The sequence below is a fragment of the Nerophis ophidion genome, linkage group LG18 (genome assembly GCF_033978795.1).
Source record: "Nerophis ophidion isolate RoL-2023_Sa linkage group LG18, RoL_Noph_v1.0, whole genome shotgun sequence".
In the NCBI taxonomy this organism is placed as follows: Eukaryota; Metazoa; Chordata; class Actinopteri; order Syngnathiformes; family Syngnathidae; genus Nerophis; species Nerophis ophidion.
Window position 1 is genome coordinate 26,012,424 of NC_084628.1, and position 20,474 is coordinate 26,032,897.

Sequence of the window (20,474 nt, forward strand, 5' to 3'; positions counted from 1 at the left end):
TGAATTTCCCCTGGGATCAATGAAGAACTTTCTATTCTATTCTATTCTATTTTGACATAAAAAACATGGTTTTGACAAAAATGGCAAAAACAAAAACATTTTAAAATATTAAAATTTCTGAAAATTAAAAAAAAAAAACGCGAGATCGGAAGTTGCCCCAGAGAATCATGCATTAAGACAAATGTACAAAAAAATAATGAATGACCTATTTTTAACACTTTTATGAGTGGGGCCCTTTTGATCCCCAAGAATTTTAGTGGGATTTTTTTATTTTTAACTGTCTTTGCTCTAAAAAGTAATAATGAATTGAAATTAATGGTTTTGTAAATTATTGACCTATTTAAGACTCTAATTACTTCACATGAGGTATTCCACTGATCACAAAATTGGGGAGGTGGGATATTGCATATTTTGTGTTTTTGCCATAGAAAAAAAACATGGTTTTGACAAAAAGGGCGAATACAAAAAATACAAATTTCTAAATGACCACTCGATCTGAAATTCCTGTAAAAACTCATGCATAAAAACAATGTTAAAAATAAAAATGTATGACCTATTTTTAACACTTTTAAGAGAGGGGCCCTTTTGTATCCCCAAGCATATTAGTGGTATGTTTTATTTATTTATTTATTTTTTTACTGTCTTTGCAAGCATTTTAGTGGGATTTCTTTAACTGTCTGCTGTAAAAATAATAATGAATTGAAATTGATGGTGTTATGAATTATTGGCCTATTTAAGGCTCCAATTACTTCACATCAAGTATTTCACATATACAAATTGTTTTGGGGTTGGGGGTGAATATAGCATAACTTGTCCTCCCACCTCCAAAGACATGCACCTGGGGATAGGTTGATTGGCAACAGTGAAATTGGCCCTCGTGTGTGAATGTGAGTGTGAATGTTGTCTGTCTATCTGTGTTGGCCTTGTGATGAGGTGGCGACTTGTCCAGGGTGTACCCGCCTTCTGCCCGAATGCCGCTAAGATAGGCTCCAGCAACGCCCGCGACTCCGAACGAGGCAAGCGGTAGAGAATGGATGGATGGATGGATGGGTGTTTTTGCCATGAAAAACAGGGTTTCGATAAAAGGTATAATAAATTAATCTAGTGATTTGAGCAATGAATACAAAAAATATAAATGACTTATTTTTAACATTTTTATGACTAAGACACTTCCAAGACCAAAATTGAGGGAACAAATATTGTATTGGTTTTGAAAATGAAAAATATCAAAATAGCCTCCTCATGATTCTTTTAGTGGAAAAAGTTTGGACACCCCCGCCCTAAGGGATACTTTTCTGTGATGCCACCACAGCCATGACAACCAAGTATGATGATAACCATAGAAGCAGAGTATGCATGTCTCTTTGTCCTGGCTGCTAAACTCAATCTGGGTAAAAGAACGAGGAAAACATAAGTTGTTGTCAGCAGGGAGGTTAGCCAATTAGCTAATTAGCTAATCGAGGAGGCGGCGGTCCAACGTAATAAGTCAAACGTCTGTGCGCAGTGGAGTCCGCCGCTTCCACGGGAATGTGAGCGTGGAGTCTATTTTAATTATCTCGCTGAGCTGAGAAATGTAGCGTTTGAGTGCTGATGTCAGCCTAATAGCGTCTTGTGAATAATGCACGCACTGTGGAACATCTCCTAGCCTCAAAGCCGCCATGTTTGTCTCCAGCACCAATACAAATCTTGCATGGCACCCTGTGTGTGTGTGTGTGTGTGTGTGTGTGTGTGTGTGTGTGTGTGTGTGTGTGTGTGTGTGTGTGTGTGTGTGTGTGTGTGCGTGCGTGCGTGCGTGCGTGCGTGCGTGCGTGCGTGCGTGCGTGCGTGCGTGCGTGCGTGCGTGCGTGCGTGCGTGCGTGCGTGCGTGCGTGCGTGTCAGCATGGGATTATTCATGTCGAAACTTCTCCACGCCGAGGAGAGAAGAGTTTGCGAGCTGTCATGCGGCGTCGCTGACAGGCCGCCGCTTGCACGGTGATTTAATTTCCTCAAACTCTACGTTTGATTTCTTTCCACCCTCTTTTGTCTCTTAAAGACAACGTTTCACGCCGAGATGCCAAATACATCGCTCTTTTTTTAGCACTTGAAGTGCGATTTCAAGCTTTTTTTTCGCAGGCCCAAAAACTAATCACTTAGTCAGCGAGTGAATCAAGTAGGGCTTCTTTTCCTCGGGACGTGCTGATGAAAGTGTTGGCATGGCAACGTGTAGGTATTATCTCTTGCATATTGCTGTCAGAGTCAGGGGCGTTAGTGCGTTTGCCTCACAATACCAAGGTCCTGAGTAGTTAGGGTTCAATCCCGGGCTCGGGATCTTTCTGTGTGGAGTTTGCATGTTCTCCCCGTGAATGCGTGGGTTCCCTCCGGGTACTCCGGCTTCCTCCCACTTCCAAAGACATGCACCTGGGGATAGGTTGATTGGCAACACTAAATTGGCCCTAGTGTGTGAATGTGAGTGTGAATGTTGTCTGTCTATCTGTGTTGGCCCTGCGATGACGTGGCAACTTGTCCAGGGTGTACACGGTCTTCCGCCCGATTGTAGCTGAGATAGGCACCAGCACCCCCCGCGACCCCAAAAGGAATAAGCGGTAGGAAATGGATGGATGGATATTGCTGTCAGTTACACGCTTAGTTCTTTTTGGATTGTTCAGGAATACCACAGAATTGCGGTCGATATCTCAGACGGGGTTACGTTCTAAGACCCACCCAGAAAAAAAATAACACAAATACCGTATTTTCCGGACTATATAGCGCATCGGGATGTAAGCCACACCCACACATTTTTTGAATTTTTTTTTTTCGTGTATCAGCCGCAGATATATACATTGTGAAATGAGTTATGTACACAGAAATATTTTGTAAATGTTTAGTTATGATTCGCAAGTAAAAAAGGACTATTTTCTTTAATTAAAAAACAATTTGCAAGTAAAAAAAAAAACTATTTTCTACAAATGAAAAAACATTTTGCAAATATAAAACCTAATGTCTTCAATCCAAAAAAACATTTGCAAGTGAAAAAATATTTTTTCTTCAATTAAAAAATATGATTTGAAAGTAAAACAAATTATTTTCTGCAGGTTAAGAAAAGATTCGTAAGTATAAAAAAGGTTTTCTTCCATTAAAAACACAATTTAAGTAACAAAAAACAAAATTGTTTAATTAAAGAACTATTTGCAAGTAAAAATAAATATGTTTTTCAATTAAAAACATGATTTGCAAAAAAATAAATAAATTCTGCAGGTAAAAAAAAATATTCGCAAGTACAATAAAATGTTCTTCAATTCAAAAAAAGATTGCAAGTACAAAAACTAATTTCTTCAAAAGAAAAAAACTTTTAGGTATAAAACAATTTTTTGCAAGTGAAAAAAAGGATTCCCAAGTAAAAAGACAATTTTTTGTATGTAAAAAAAAATATTTGCAAATAAAAACCGTTTTTTTTTTTTTTACAATATAAGAAAATATAAGAAAATATATTTTCTGCAAGTAAAAAACGATTGGCAAGTATAATAAAATGTTCTTAAATTCAAAAAATTATTTTTTTAAGTAAAAATGAACCGACAGCACGGTGGGGATGGGTTAGTGAGTCCGCCTCACAATACGAAGGTCCTGGGTTTGATCCTGCGCTCAGGATCTTTCTGTGTGGAGTTTGCATGTTCTCCCCGTGACTGTGTGGGTTCCCTCCGGGTACTCCGGCTTCCTCCCACCTCCAAAGACAGAAAATTCCTAGTTTGTGAACCTGTTCTCAAACAATGGCAATAAAAACTTTTCTGATTCTAATAGGTTGATTGGCAACACTAATTGGCCCTAATGTTTGAATGTTGTCTGTCTATCTGTGTTGGCCCTGTGATGAGGTGGTAACTTGTCCAGGGTGTACCCCGCCTTCCGCCCGATTGTAGTTGAGATAGGCTCCAGCATCCCCCGCTACCCCAAAAGGGATAAGCGGTAGTAAATGGATGGATGGAAGTAAAAGGAACGGATTCGCAAGTAGAAAAAAGAAACGATTCGCAAGTAAAAAAAAAATTATTCCCCCCAAAAAAAATCAATTCTTAAGTATAAAACTATTTTATGCAAGTGAAAAAATGATTCGCAAGTATAAAAACTAATTTATGCAAGTAAAATTATTAAAAAAAATAAAAATATTTATTCAAATTAAAAAACGATTCGCAAGTAGAAAAACTATTCAAAAGAAAAAAAACAATTTTCTTCAATTCAAAAAAATTATTTTCTGCAAGTAAAAAAACATGTCGCGTGTATAAAAACAATTTTTTGAAAGTAAAAACAAAATTTTTGCAAGTAAAAAACTAATTCACAAGTATAATAACAAATTTCCTCAGTTAAAAAAACAATTCACAAGTAAAAAAAAAATTTTTTTTCAATTAATCAAAATATTCACAAGTAAAAATATTTATTTTCGTCATTTAAAAAGTGATTTACAGGTAAAAAATATATATATTTTCTTGCCAGTAAAAAACGTGTTGCAAGTATAAAAACAATTTTCTGCAAGTCAAAAAGATTCATAAGTATAACAATTTTCTGCGATTAAAAAACTATTTGCAAGTAAATACAACTATTATTTTCAATTAAAAAAACGATTTGCAGGTAAGAAAAAAAATATATTATGCAAGTAAAAAAACGTGTTGCTTGAATAACTTTTTTTTTTCTGCAAGTAAAAAAAGGATTCGCAAGTATTAAAACAATTTTCTGCAAGTCGAAAATGCGAGTGACAAGTATAAAAACAATTTCTGCAATTAAAAAAGATTTGCAAGTAAAAAAAACAATTTTTCTTCAATTAAAAAAATATTTATAAGTTAAAAAAAAAACTATTTTCTTCAATTAAAAAAATGTTTTGCAAGTATAAAAACAATTTTCTGCAAGTACAAAATTGATTCACAAGTATAAAAAAATTTATTCAAGTATAAAAACAATTTTCTTTAAGTTAAAATGTTTGGCAGTAATATTCCAAATTGCAAGATCCACACATTTGCAATCAGAACACCCATTATTCGCACTCTACAATGACAGGTGGCGCTGCTTAGTCAATGTAAGGCTGTTTGCGCATGGTGCCGTCCGCCCAAGATAATAATAATAATAATAAGAAGGAGAGGAGTGAGGAGTAAAATGGCGGACAGAGGGGAGGAGAAACAGACTGAACTCGAAAGTTAACATCTAAATTCCAAAATGTGAATAATCTGATTTAAAAAACAAAACAATACAAAACAAAACATTTTACAGCACTAGTTACGATATTTTGTGTTCTGACGTTCCTTGTTACAACTTCCCATATTACGGCTTCCCGTATCACGACTTCCCGTGTTGCGACGTTTCATTTAGCGGCATTTTTGTGTTACACATTTCTTGATGCAACATTTCATGTTACGATGTTGCGAGTCACATTTCGCTTCGTTCAACGATGTTGTTTAATAACGTTTTGTGTTACATTTTGTTTTGCGACACATTGTTTTGTCTTTTTGCAATGTTTTGTTTTGCAACACTTTGTGTTATGACGTTTCATGTTATGACATTCCTGGTTTTGATGGTCTGTGTTTTAATTCGTGCTGTCTAAATCAACGACAAAAAATTATCGCATTAATCGTGAACACACTTAGATGAATCATGCAATTTATTGTGCATACAAGCTCTTTTATGTTAACTGCTATACGGTCAGTGATCAGATCAGATCCAGTTCTCGCTGGCAAATGTCAATCTAAAATACTGCCTGAAAGAACTTTAGATAAAAGTTCTGTGCCATCCAGAAACGTTTAAAAACGTTTCTGGATGACATTGTAAAATTCTAAAAATTCCAAAAATATCATTTGTCTACACATATTGTTTTTTTTTTTCTTAAGGAAATTTTAAATATGCAAGTGACTAATCACATTGTGATCAATTTGCTTTAAATAAATAACTGTTTGACAGTCCTGGTTATAATGTACCGACTTCCTGTTTTACGACGTTCCGTTTTACGACGTTCCGTTATATGATGTTCCGTTATTTGATGTTCCGTTATATGATGTTCCGTTATATGATGTTCCGTTATATGATGTTCCGTTATATGACGATTCGTGTCACGACGATTCGTGTCATGACGTTTTCTGTCACGTCGTTTCGTATTACGATGTTTCGTATTACGACGTTTCGTATTACAATGTTTCAAATTTATATGATGTTCCGTTATATGACGTTTTGTGTCACGACCTTTAGTGTCACAACGTTTTGTGTCACAACGTTTTTTTGTCACATCGTTTTGTGTCACGTCATTTCATATTACGATGTTTCGTATTACGACGTTTCGTATTACAATGTTTCATATTTATATGATGTTCCGTTATATGACGTTTTGTGTCACGACGTTTAGTGTCACGACGTTAAATGTCACGACGTTTAATGTCACGACGTTTAATGTCACAACGTTTTTTTGTCACATCGTTTTTTTGTCACATCGTTTTGTGTCACGTCATTTCATATTACGATGTTTCGTATTACGACGTTTCCTATTATGACGTTTTGTATTATGATGTTTCTTATCACTACGTTTCGTATCACAATGTTTTGTTTAGGGCGGCATAGCTCGGTTGGTAGAGTGGCTGTGCCAGCAACTTGAAGGTTGCAGGTTCGATTCCCGCTTCCGCCATCCTTGTCACTGCCGTTGTGTCCTTGGGCAAGACACTTTACCCACCTGCTCCCAGTGCCACCCACACTGGTTTAAATGTAACTTAGATATTGGGTTTCACTATGTAAAGCGCTTTGAGTCACATGAGAAAAGCGCTATATAAATATAATTCACAATTCACTTCACTTGTATTACAACATTCTGTGCTACGGTGTTTTGCATTTCAACGTTTGGTGGTTACGTACAAACCTTATTTGTCAACTCTCCTGTTTTCCTGGGGACACTCTGAGAAATGTTCCCTTCTTCTAGCATTTTACATTTCATAAGGGGAAAAAAAACCCTCCAGGGTACCGAATGTTTATTTCCTATTTCCTAGGACTCTTCCCTTTTTTCCCAAAACTAAATTTAGACAAATTGCTTGTAGTTGATGACGTCATGCATGGCGTCACCTTAACGCTGCGTCTGCTTTGATTTTGCAGTGGGCGAGTTTGTGAGTGACGTGCTGCTGGTTCCCGAGAAGTGCAAGTTCTTCCACAAGGAGCGCACGGACATGTGTGTGAGCCACCAGCAGTGGCACAGCGTGGCCAAGGAGGTAAGATGTTAGCAACTAGCGAGACTAGCATGTCAAACTGCAGCTTTTCACGGGGTTAGCATAGCTGCTCACTCTACTGCCGTTTTTGGCTCAAATCAAGCATTTTCAAGCATGAACATGCTGAAGATGAAGTAAAATATCAACATTACACTAGTTTTGGCCACTCGGTGAGACCCCACCTATCAGAGCACGCACTTCAGTATCGTGGCCACTGATTTGCTTAGCCTCAGGTTGCATTACTAGATTGGATTAAAGAGTGTAAAGGTGATTATGTGGGTTTTTATTTCCTGTCTCATAATGTAAAAAAAAACATATTTAAAAGGTTGTAAACAGGGGTTTTGTGCCCTTTATAATTAATAATACTAAGGTCAGCCCAGAACCAATTAACAACGATAAACGAGGGATTATTGTATTTGCTTAGCAATTTGGGAAAAAAAAAGTAAAAAAAAAAAAAAAGATTCACAAGTTTAACAAAAAAAAAATACATTTTTCAATTTAAAAAAATATTAGCATGTAAAAACATTTACAAGTAAAAAAAAAAACAACTAAAATTCTGCAAGTAAAACAAGGTGTTGCAAGTATAAAAACTATTTTCTGCAAGTCAAAAAATTATTTTCTTAATTTTTTTTTTTTTTTAAAGTATAAACAATTTTCTGTAAGTCAAAAAACGATTTTCTTCAATTACATTCTTTTTGCAAGTATAAAAACTAAGGGTGTAACGGTACACAAAAATTGCGGTTCGGTACTTACCTCGGTTTAGAGGTCATGGGTCGGTTAATTTTCGGTACAGTAAGAAAACAGCAAAATATAAATTTTTGGGTTATTCATTTACCAAATTTGCAAGATCTTCCACCGAAAATATTTTTCTGAGTGGAATATTTAACGTGAAGTAATCGGAACCTTGGATAGGTCAATAATTCATAATAACATTGATTTTGATTCAATATTATGTTTTGAGCAAAAAAAAACAGCTTTGTTTTATTAGTCAACATTGCAACTTTTTCTAAATGACATTCGATGTTTCATATTACGATGTTTCGTATTACGACGTTTCCTATTATGACGTTTTGTATTATGATGTTTCTTATCACTACGTTTCGTATCACAATGTTTTGTTTAGGGCGGCATAGCTCGGTTGGTAGAGTGGCCGTGCCAGCAACTTGAAGGTTGCAGGTTCGATTCCCGCTTCCGCCATCCTAGTCACTGCCGTTGTGTCCTTGGGCAAGACACTTTACCCACCTGCTCCCAGTGCCACCCACACTGGTTTAAATGGAACTTAGATATTGGGTTTCACTATGTAAAGCGCTTTGAGTCACATGAGAAAAGCGCTATATAAATATAATTCACAATTCACAATTTGACCATTAAGCTTTTTTATTTTACTTTTGTTATGTTTTTGTTTATTTTAATAGTGTTTTTAGAATTTGCCGTGGGCCTTTTAAACATTAGACTAGACTTAGACTTCCTTTTTATTGTCATTCAAATTTGAACTTTACAGCACAGATAAGAACAAAATTTCATTGCATAAACTCATGGTAGTGCAGGATAAAAAAAGCAATGAGGTGCATATATAATCAAATATATTTTTATGAATAATATATAAATAAATTTAAAAAAATATATATTAATATATATAAATAAATAAATAGATTACTGTACAGATAAATGTATTTAACTTTTTCACATGCGTCCACGTTTATGGATGTATGTTATATTGTCTTTTTTATTCCAGCGAGGTAATCCATTTTGGGGGGAGTTGAGGGGATAATTTAATTATGATGCGTTCAAGAGGCTTACGGCCTGAGGAAAGAAACTGTTACAGAACCTGGAGGTTCTGCTTCGGAGGCTGCGGAACCTCTTTCTAGAGTCCAGCAGTGTAAACAGTCCTTGGTTGGGGTGGGAGGAGTCTTTGCAGATTTTCTGAGCCCTGGTCAGGCAGCGGCTTTTGCCATCTCCTGGATAGTAGGAAGAGGAGTCCTGATGTTTTTTTTGCCGTCTTCACCACTCTCTGGAGAGACTTCCAGTCCGAGGCATTGCAGGCTCCAGTCCAGACAGAGATGCTGTTGGTCAGCAGGCTCTCTATAGTGCCTCTGTAGAATGTGGTGCGAATGGGGGGAGGGAGCTTTGCTCTTTTCATCCGACGCAAAAAGTGCATGCGCTGCTGAGCTCTTTTTACAAGAGCTCTAGTGTGTAGGGACCAGGTTATATTGTCTGTTATCTGCACCCCCAGGAACTTGATGTTGCTTACCATCTCCACCGCTGTGCCGTTGATGTAGAATGGAGCGTGGCTGGACTGGTCCCTCCTGAAGTAAACGATGATATCCTTGGTCTTGTTCACATTCAGGACCAGGTTGTTGGTTCTGTACCAGTCAACCAGAGGTTTCACCTCCCTGTTGTCCATGTCATTGTTGTCACGGATGAGGCCCACCACTGTCGTGTCGTCCGCATACTTCACAATGTGGTTAGTAGTGGACCTGGCGCAGCAGTCGTGAGTCATCAACATGTACAGCAGCGGACTCAGGACGCAGCCCTGGGGGGAGCCGGTGCTCAGGGAGATATGAAGGTGTTGAATGCTGAGCTGAAGTCCAGGAACAACATCCGCACGTGTGTCCTTTCCTTCCAGATGTTCTAAGCTCAGGTGGAGTGCAGAGGAGATGGCGTCCTCTGTGGAGCGGTTAGGGCGATAAGCAAACTGGTATGGGTCGAATGTGGGGAGAAGTCTGGAGACAATATATTACTTTACCAGCCTCTGGAAGCACTTCATTATGATGGGGGTGAGTGCAACGGGGCGGTAATCATTGAGGGAGGAGATTGTGGGTTTTTTAGGCACTGGGATGATTGTGGCCATCTTAAAGCATGATGGTACCACAGACTGGGTCAGCGAGATGTTGAAGATGTCTGTGAGAACCCCAGCCAGCTGGCCGGCACATCCCTTAAGCACCATGTCCCGAATATCATCAGGTCCCGGTGCTTTACGGGGGTTCACTCTCCTCAGGGTTTTCCGGACATCCGCTATATCCAGGTTGACCGGCTGCTCATCAGGGCGAGGGATGGATTTTCTCGTCGGAGTGGTGTTAAGTGCCTCAAACCTTGCAAAGTAGTTGTTAAGGTCATCAAGGAAGCTGATACTGTTGTCACAGGCACAGGGGGCAGCTTTATAGTCCGTGATGACCTGTATGCCCTGCCACATTCGTCTAGTGCAGGGGTCACCAACGCGGTGCCTGCGGGCACCAGGTAGCCCGTAAGTACCAGATGAGTAGCCCACTGGCCTGTTCTAAAAATAGCTCAAATAGCAGCACTTTCCAGTGAGCTGCCTCTATCTTTTTTATCTTATTTCATTACTAGCAAGCTGGTCTCGCTTTGCTTGACATTTTTAATTCTAAGAGAGACAAAACTCAAATAGAATTTGAAAATCCAAAAAATTATTTTAAAGACTTGGTCTTCACTTGTTTAAATAAATTCATTTATTTTTTTACTTTGCTTCTTATAACTTTCAGAAAGACAATTTTGGAGAAAAAATACAACCTTAAAAATGATTTTAGGATTTTTAAACACAAATACCTTTTTACCTTTTAAATTCCTTCCTCTTCTTTCCTGACAGTTTAAATCGATGTTCAAATATTTTTTTTTATTGTAAAGAATAATAAATACATTTTAATTTAATTCTTCATTTTAGCTTCTGTTTTTTCGACAAAGAATATTTGTGAAATATTTCTTCAAACTTATAATGATTAAAATTCAAAAAAATTATTCAGGCCAATCTAGAAAATCTGTAGGATCAAATTTAAATCTTATTTCAAAAGTGGATTTTAACCTATTTAAAACATGTCATCAAAATTCTAAAATTAATCTTTTTTATTTTTTCAAAATATTCGAATTAGCTAGTTTTTCTCTTAATTTTTTTCGGAAATTGAAGATAAACTATGTTTCAAAATTTAGCTGTCATTTTTTTCGTGTTTTCTCCTCTTTTAAACCGTTCAATTAAGTGTTTTTTTCATCATTTATTCTCGACAAAAAACCTTCAGTAAAAGATAAAAAATGTACGACGGAATGACAGACAGAAACACCCATTTTTTATATATATATAGATTTGTTTATTAAAGGTAAATTGAGCAAATTGGCTATTTCTGGCTATTTATTTAGGTGTGTATCAAACTGGTAGCCCTTCACATTAATCAGTACCCAAGAAGTAGCTCTTGGTTTCAAAAAGGTTGGTGACTCCTGGTCTAGTGTTTGTAGGGTTCTCGAAGAAGTCCTGCACTTTCTGACTGTGAGCACGCTCTGCAACCTTAATGGCACGGTTCAGGTTAGCTCTAGCTAATTTTAATGCCACCATGTCGCCAGACTTGAAAGCCTTGTTCCGAGCCTTCAGCATTGCACGTACCTCACTGTTCATCCAGGGTTTCTCGTTGGCCCGTTTGGGGATGTTCCTGATCACACTGACATCCTCCATGCACTTCTGAATGTATGCGGACACAGACTCTGCATACTCCTCCACACGTGTGGTGATATTCAGTGGCGGCAGCTTTAAACATGTCCCAGTCCGTGGTTTTCGAAGCAGTCTTGTAATGCTGACAATGGTCCCTCTGGCCAGGTCCTCACCTGCTTCACTGTAGCTTGCTTCCTGATCAGCAGGGGCTTGTATGCAGGAACTACCATCACAGATAGATGGTCTGAGGAGCCGAGGTGGGGGCGTGGTGCAGCTTTATACGCCTGTTTAATATTGCTATAGACCAGGGCCCACCAACCTTTTTGAAACCAAGAGCTACTTCTTGGGTACTGATTAATGCGAAGGGCTACCAGTTTGATACACACTTAAATAAATTGCAAGAAATAGCCAATTTGCTCAATTTGCCTTTAATAAATAAATATATATATATATGTTAAAAAAATGGGTATTTCTGTCTGTCATTCCGTCGTACATTTTTTTTCCTTTTACGGAAGGTTTTTTGTAGAGAATAAATTCTGAAAAAAACACTTAATTCAACGGTTTGAAAGAGGAGAAAACACGGAAAAAATAAAAATAAATTTTTGAAACATTGTTTATCTGCAATTTTGACTCTTTAAAATTCAAAATTGAACCAAAAAAAATAAAGAGAAAAACTAGCTAATTCTAATCTTTTTGAAAAAAATAATTTATGGAACATCATTAGTCATTTTTCCTGATTAAGATTAATTTTAGAATTTTGATGACATGTTTTAAATAGGTTAAAATCCAATCTGCACTTTGTTATAATATACAACAAATTGGACCAAGCTATATTTCTAACAAAGACAAATCATTATTTCTTCTAGATTTTCCAGAACAAAATTTTTAAAAGAAATTCAAAAGACTTTGAAATAAGATTTAAATTTGATTCTACAGATTTTCTAGTTTGCCAGAATATTTTTATTTTATTTTAATCATAATAAGTTTGAAGAAACATTTCACAAATATTCTTCGTCGAAAAAACAGAAGCTAAAATGAAGAATTAAATTAAAATGTATTTATTATTCTTTACAATAAAAATATATGTATTCTTGAACATTGATTTAAATTGTCAGGAAAGAAGAGGAAGGAATTTAAAAGGTAAAAGGTATATGTGTTTAAAAATCCTAAAATCATTTTTAAGGTTGTATTTTTTCTCCAAAATTGTCTTTCTGAAAATTATAAGAAGCAACGTAAAAAGAATAATGAATTTATTTAAACAAGTGAGGACCAAGTCTTTAAAATATTTTCTTGAATTTTCAAATTCTATTTGAGTTTTGTCTCTCTTGGAATTAAAAATGTCGAGCAAAGCGAGACCAGCTTGCTAGTAAATACATACAATTTAAAAAATAGAGGCAGCTCACTGGTAAGTGCTGCTATTTGAGCTATTTTTAGAACAGGTCAGCGGGCTACTCATCTGGTCCTTACGGGCTACCTGGTGCCCGCGGGCACCGCGTTGGTGACCCCTGCTATAGACCAAGTCCAGCTTGCTTCCACCCCTGGTTGCAAAATTCACATATTGATGGAAATGAGGGAAAACTGTTTTCATGTTAGGTTGATTAAAATCCCCTGCCACGATGAAAACTCCCTCTGGATGTGTAGTTTGCAGTTCATTGATGGAGCAGTACAAAGCATTCAAAGCTTCTTTGGTGTTAGCACTGGGGGGAAAGTACACTGCTGTGAAGATCATAGCACTGTGGGCACCCCTGCTATAGATAATTAAAAAACAAACTGATAAATCTATGGTTAAAAAGCAGAGCCTGGCGACGCATGCGCGTTTATCATAACTCTCTCGCTCTCTCTGTCTCTGCTCCTACCTCACGAATGCTGCTGCGTGCACAATTTGTTTTTTTTTAACCCTTCTTCACTCTGAACGTACATTGAAAATACACGCAACCCTTAAAATGCCGGACATTTGAGGCATTTAAGAAACTCCACCCAGACAGCCCTGCAAAAGAGGACCTATCCGCTGAAAAGAGGAGGTGTGGTCAGTCGCTGCTAGCATGCCGTGTGTTGTGCCTCGGTGTGCATTGTTTACACAACATGCAGTACGCTACTTAATATGTGTGTGTGGAAAATCGTTTGATACACCTCCGACCCGGACCGAAACCCCCATACCGAAACGGTTCAATACGAATACACGTACTGTTACATCCCTAATAAAAAAACCAATTTTCCTCAAGTCGAAAACGATTTGCAAGTACTAGTCTCATAATATGTCTCATAATGTTAAAATAACATATGTTGTTGTACATAGGTTGTATACAGGAGTTTTATGTTCTAGCTATAAAATATGACATTTGCAATTAATAATACTAAGGTCAGGCCCAGAACCTATTAATAGCGATACACAAGGGATTATTGTATTTGCTTAACTATTTGGGGAAAAGAATGTGTTAAAAAAGCAATTCACAAGTAAAAAAAATGTTTTTTCCAACTCAAAAAAATATTTGCAAGTAAAAAAAAAAATTCTGCAAGGAAAAAAACGTGTTGCAAGTATAAAAACGATTTTCTGCAATTCAAAAAACGATTTTCTTCAATTAAATTTTTTTTGCAAGTATAAAAACAATTTTCTGCAAGTCAAAAACGATTTGCAAGTATTTGTCTCATAATATGTCTCATAATGTTAAAAAAAAGTATTTTTAAACGGTAAACAGGGGTTTTGTGCTCTATCGATGAAATATTACATTTATAATTAATACTACTAAGGTCAGGCCCAGAACAAATTAACAGCAATACACGAGGGATTATTGTATTTGCTTAGCTGTGTGGGGAGAAAAATATGTTAATCCCCAATTTGAAAAAATATTTGCAAGTAAAAAAAAAATCTATTTTCAAATAAAAAAAAAACAAACAATTCTGCAAAAAAAACGTTTTGCAAGTATAAAAACAATTTTCTATAAGTCAAAAAACAATTTTCTTCAATACATTTTTTTTTACAGGTATAAAAACAATTTCCTGCAAGTCAAAAAACTATTTTCTTCAATAATTTTTTTTTGCAAGTATAAAAACATTTCCTGCAAGTCAAAAAACGTCAGGCCCAGAACCAATTAACAGTGCTACACGAGGGATTATTGTATTTGCTAAGCTATTTGAAAAAAAAAATTAAAAAAAACAATAAAACAATTTTCTGCAAGTAAAAAAATGATTCACAAGTAGAAAAACAATTTTCTGCAAGTCAAAAAACGATTTTCTTCAATAAAAATTTTATTTTCTGCAAGTCAAAAATGTTTTGCAAGTATTTGTCTCATAATGTTATACATATTTAAAAGGGTATAAACAGGGGTTTTATGCTCTAGCTATGAAATATTACATTTATAATAATACTAATACTTAGGTCAGGCTCAGAACCAATTAACAGCGATGAGCGAGGGATTATAAAAGCAATTATTTTCATTTTAGCATTTTTGCTCTCAGTGGCAAAGCAAATAGTTTATACCGACAGTAATTTGCCTCGTTAATATTTACTTCATTTCATTTTCAGAACTAGTCCATGGCCAATAAAAATTAGCTGTGGGCCAAAAATGTCCTTCCAGGCTGATGGAGCGTGTACAAAGATCACCGTGTTGGCAGACCTCCATTTTGGAAAATGTTTTCAATAGGAAATAATGGAAAAGTCTGTGAAGTGAAGTGAATTATATTTATATAGCGCTTTTTCTCTAGTGACTCAAAGCGCTTTACTTAGTGAAACCCAATATCTAAGTTACATTCAAACCAGTGTGGGTGGCACTGGGAGCAGGCGGGTAAAGTGTCTTGCCCAAGGACACAACGGCAGTGACTAGGATGGCAGAAGCGGGAATCGAACCTGCAACCCTCAAGTTGCTGGCACGGCCGCTCTACCAACCGAGCTAAACCGCCTGTTCCAGGGTCAAGCTGTGGCCATCCAAAAATCTTTAAAGGGGAACATTATCACAATTTCAAAAGGGTTAAAAACAATAAAAATCAGTTCCCAGTGGCTTGTTGTATTTTTGGAAGTTTTTTTCTAAATTTTACCGGTCCCGGAATATCCCTAAAAAAAAGCTTTAAAGTGCTTGATTTTCGCTATTTGCGATGTGACTATCCATTTCCCTGTGACGTCATACAGTGCTGCCAATGTAAACAAACAATGGCAGATACCACAGCAAGATATAGCGACATTAGCTCGGATTCAGACTCAGATTTCAGCGGTTTAAGCAAGTGAACAGATTACGCATGTATTGAAACAGATGGTTGTAGTATGAAAGTATTGAAGAAGAAACTGAAACTATTGAGCGAATAGCTATTGACGCTATTCATAGCCATAGCATGGCCGAATAGCTGCGTTAGCATCGCCGGTAAAATGTGCGCACCAAACGATCAGGACTTTCGCATCTCTTGACACGGAGCAACTTAAATCTGTCGATTGGTAAGTGTTTTTTTCGCATTAAATGTGGGTGGAAGGAAACGTAATATAGTTGCAAATGCATCTGCAGGTTATCCATACATCTCTGTGCCATGTCTGCTTTAGCACCGCCGGGAAATAGCATGTTAGCATCGATTAGCCTAGCTGGCAGTCAACATCAACAAAACTCACCTTTGTGATTTTGTTGACTTTATCGTTGCAAATGCATCTGCAGGTTATCCATACATCTCTGTGCCATGTCTGCCTTAGCACCGCCGGTAAATAGCATGTTAGCATTGATTAGCGTAGCATGTTAGCATCGATTAGCTGGCAGTCACGCCGCAACCAAATATGTCTGATTAGCACATAAGTCAACATCAACAAAACTCACCTTTGTGATTTCGTTGACTTTATTGTTGCAAATGCATCTGCAGGTTATCCATACATCTCTGTGTCATGTCTGTCATCGCCGGTAAAATGTGGAGACACTCCAGCACATTCAATGGGGGTCTGGCGGCAGACACTTTCGCATCTTTGGGCCAGTGGTGCAACTTGAATCCCTCCCTGTTAGTGTTGTTACCCCCTCCGACAACACACCGACGAGGCATGATGTCTCCAAGGTTCCAAAAAATAGTCGAAAAAACGGAAAATAATGGAGCTGAGACCCGGTGTTTGTAATGTGTTGAAAATGAAAATGGCGGCTGTACTACCTCGGAGACGTTACGTTCTGACGTCATCACCACATGAGCGATAAACAGAAAGGCGTTTAATTCGCCAAAATTCACCCATTTAAAGTTCAGAAATCGGTTAAAAAAAGATATGGTCTTTTTTCTGCACCATCAAGGTATATATTGACGCTTACATAGGTCTGGTGATAATGTTGGCCTTTAATGACGGTACACAATTTTTAAAATCCCATCCTTGGACGACGCACTTTTTCTTGCGTTTGCTTTACTTTCCGCAACATGTCCCTTATTGTCAAATACAACTGCTGGCAGATGTGTCTCTAAATTGTGGAAAAAAACAGGCATTGTGTATAAAAAAAAAAGGAATACAATAAAAAGCTAACCGCTTTTAAAAAACATAACTTTGTGCAATATTGCACTTAGCAGCCACGACAATGATGCACGCTTTTGTCGTCATGGTTCGTTTTACCACGGCAGGACCTCCATTTACGAACTCCTCTATTTGCAAACTTTTCGGTTCACAAATATGCTTCCGTGTATTCTGTGTCCCGCTGGCAGCCATTGTGTGCTTGCTCGCATTGACGAGATTCAGGAGGCCGTCTTTGAACCATAGCAGAGGGGAAGACAACCTCTTCCAAGGGCACACATACACAGTCCCTCCCTTCTACTCCTCCGTCTGTTCCTTTGCCGATGTTAATGTACTGATTTTCCTTTTTAAAAATACTTATTATTGTAGCAATATAGTTTTTAAAGTTCAAGGATTTTTTTGTGATTTCTGATTGTTTGTGAAAGCACCAAAGATTATTCTGCATGTGTGCGCATAGAGCACAGTTCAGCTTGGTGTTGTTGTTTCATATTGTTGATAAAGAGACAGTTACTCCATGTTTGTTGGATATACATTATTGTATAGTACCTAAAATAGTGTTCAAAGAGTACATTCTGGACTTTTGTCGAGGCTGGAACCAATTATTCGTATTTACATTGTTTCTTCTGGAGAAATTTTCTTCACTATACAAACTTTTTGCTTTACGAACCCTGTTCAAGAACCAATGAAGTCCATAATTGGAGGTTCCACTGTAGTTCCGATCCCTGAACTATGGTTCTCATCATCATTGTTCTTTTTTTGCCACATCTGGCTTATCACATCAAAACAAAACAAAGAAACCAATAATGTTTCACTTAGGTAAAGTTTCACTGTATTTACTCCAATTTTGAGCAGCCATATGTTTTATGTAATATTTATAGCTCATTTTTACTTTTGTAGCTGTATGTAGAAATGACACCTCTGATACTTTTTCTTTTTTGTTGTCATTAGAAAGGGAGGTTTTTGTCATGAAAAAGGGAGTTTTTTTGGGTTGGTGCACTAATTAATTGTAAGTGTATCTTGTGTTTTTTTATGTTGATTTAATAAAAAAATGAGATAAAATAAAAAAAAATTTAAATGAAAAAAAAAATAATAATAAAAAATTCTTCTGCAGCCCGGTGGTTGGGGACCACTGCCTTAGAGCACCGGTGTCCAGACTTTTCCCACTGAAGTACTGAAAAATCAAAGCATGCGAGGACCATATTGATATTTTTAATTTTCAAAACCAATACAATATTTGGATTTGTTTTACCTTTAAGGCGCCACTTAAGTTTGGCCCCATGGACCTGAAAGGGTCTCAATCAAAAAAATGTAAAATTGACGTTATACATATGTTTTTTTCAATGCTTAAATCGCTTGTTTAACTTCAGGTCTGTCAATTTTAATGTTTTATGCCATTTTTGTCAAAACCATGTTTTTTATGGACAAAACAGAAAATACGCCAAATTTTTCCCCAAAACAATTCTAGTGGAACATTTGATGTGATATAATTGGAGCTTTAAATAGGTCCATAATTCATAACACAATTGATTTCGATTCATTATTATGTTTTGAACAATGACTGTTTAAAAAAAAGAAAAAGGGCCCCACTTACAAAAGTGTAAAAAATTTAAAATGTATATTTTTTTACCTTCAATACTCAAGTATCTACATCAACTTCAGATTTATTCGTCGATACAAAGTTCATATTTTTTTTATGTTTTATGCAATTATTGTCGAAGAAAACCCAGTTGTTGTTTTTTTTTTATAGCAAAAGCACAAAATATGTGATATTTTCGCCCTCCCAAAATTAAATATTTGTTGTGAAGTAATTGGAGTCTTAAATAATTCATAACAACATTTATTTTGATTAATTATTATTTGTTGATAAATGACCCACTAGAATTATTGGGGATCCAAAAAGGCCCCACTCATAAGTGTTAAAAATAAGTCATAGTTGTTTCACTTTCTACGCATAAATCTCTAGCTCATTTTCAGATCTATCCGTCAAATATAAGTTTTTAATTTTTTTTTTTTTTTTTACTAAAGCAAACACAAAATATTCTACATTTTCCTTAAAAAAAAAATTTTAATTGGATTTTTTAATGTGAATAATTATAGCTTTGAATGGGTTAATAATTCATAACAATATTTATTTAAAATCATTAATATTTGTTGATCAATGACCCACTACAATTATTGGGGATCCAAAAAGCCCCCCCCCCCATAAAAATGTAAAGAATAAGTCATACATTTTTTTTTTATTACTTTCTTCTACGCATAAATCTTTAGCTCAACTTCAGATACATCCGTCAATTATATGTTTTTTGTTGTTGTTGTTAATCGTTTTTTGTTTTATTTTTTATCAAGCAAACGAAAAATATGCAACATTTTCCTCCAAAAAATATTTCAAAGTGGAATTGTTGATTTGAAGTAATTGTAGCCTTGAATAGATCAATAATTCATTACAACATTGGATTTGATTCATTTTTGTTTTTTGATTAATGACAGGAAAAATATCCCACTAAAATTATTGGGGATCCAAAAGGGTCCCCACTCATAAGAGTTAAAAAAAGTCATACCAGTTTTTTTATTATTATTATTATTTTTTTAACACTTTAATCTATAGATACATTTCAGATCCATGCATAGATTATACATTTTTATTACTTTTTTCTGTTTGTTTTATGCTGTTTTTGTCAGAGAAAACTTAGGTTTTTTATATAGCAAACACACAAAATATGCAATATTTTCCTCGAAAAAATATTCCAAAGTGGATTTTTCGATGTGTAATAATTGGAACCTTAAATGGGTTAATAATTCATAACAACATAGATTTTGATACATTATTGTTTTTTGATCGATGACAGTTAAAAAATCCCACTAGAAGTCTTGGGCATCCAAAGGGTCCTCACTCATAAAAGTGTTAAAAATAAGACATACGTTTTTTTCCTTTTTTTTTTGTTACTTTAAACACTTGAATGTCTAGATAAACTTCAGATCTATCTGTAGATTATACATTTTTATTACTATTTTTGTTTGTATTATGCCGTTTTTGTCAGAGAAAACTTCATTTTTTTATACAGCAAACACACAAAATATGCAATATTTTCCTCGAAAAAATATTCGAAAGTGGAATTTTTGATGTGAAGTAATTTTAGCCATGAATAGATCAATAATTCATAACAACATTGATTTGATTTATTTTTTGATCAATGACAGTTAAAAAAAAATCCCACAAAAATTCTTGGGGATCTAAAAGGGATCATAAAAGCGTTAAAAATAAGTCATACCTTTTTTTTAATTTTTTTTTTTTACTTTCAACACTTGAATCTCTTGATTAACTTCAGATCTATCGGTAGACTATACGTTTTTATTACTTTTTTTTGTCCGTTTATTTTATTGTTGAGAAAGGTTTTT

The 20,474-nt window shown here is 35.9% G+C and overlaps 1 protein-coding gene across 1 annotated transcript in view; it reads left to right on the plus strand.

Annotated features, from left to right (window-relative positions):
• The window catches only part of aplp2 (amyloid beta (A4) precursor-like protein 2), a 181,264-nt gene that overhangs the window by 107,522 nt on the left and 53,268 nt on the right, over window positions 1-20,474 (plus strand). Inside the window, exon 4 of the mRNA XM_061877856.1 lies at window positions 7,085-7,197. Within this exon, the coding sequence (XP_061733840.1) occupies window positions 7,085-7,197 (113 nt within the window). The remainder of the gene's footprint in view (window positions 1-7,084; window positions 7,198-20,474) is intronic.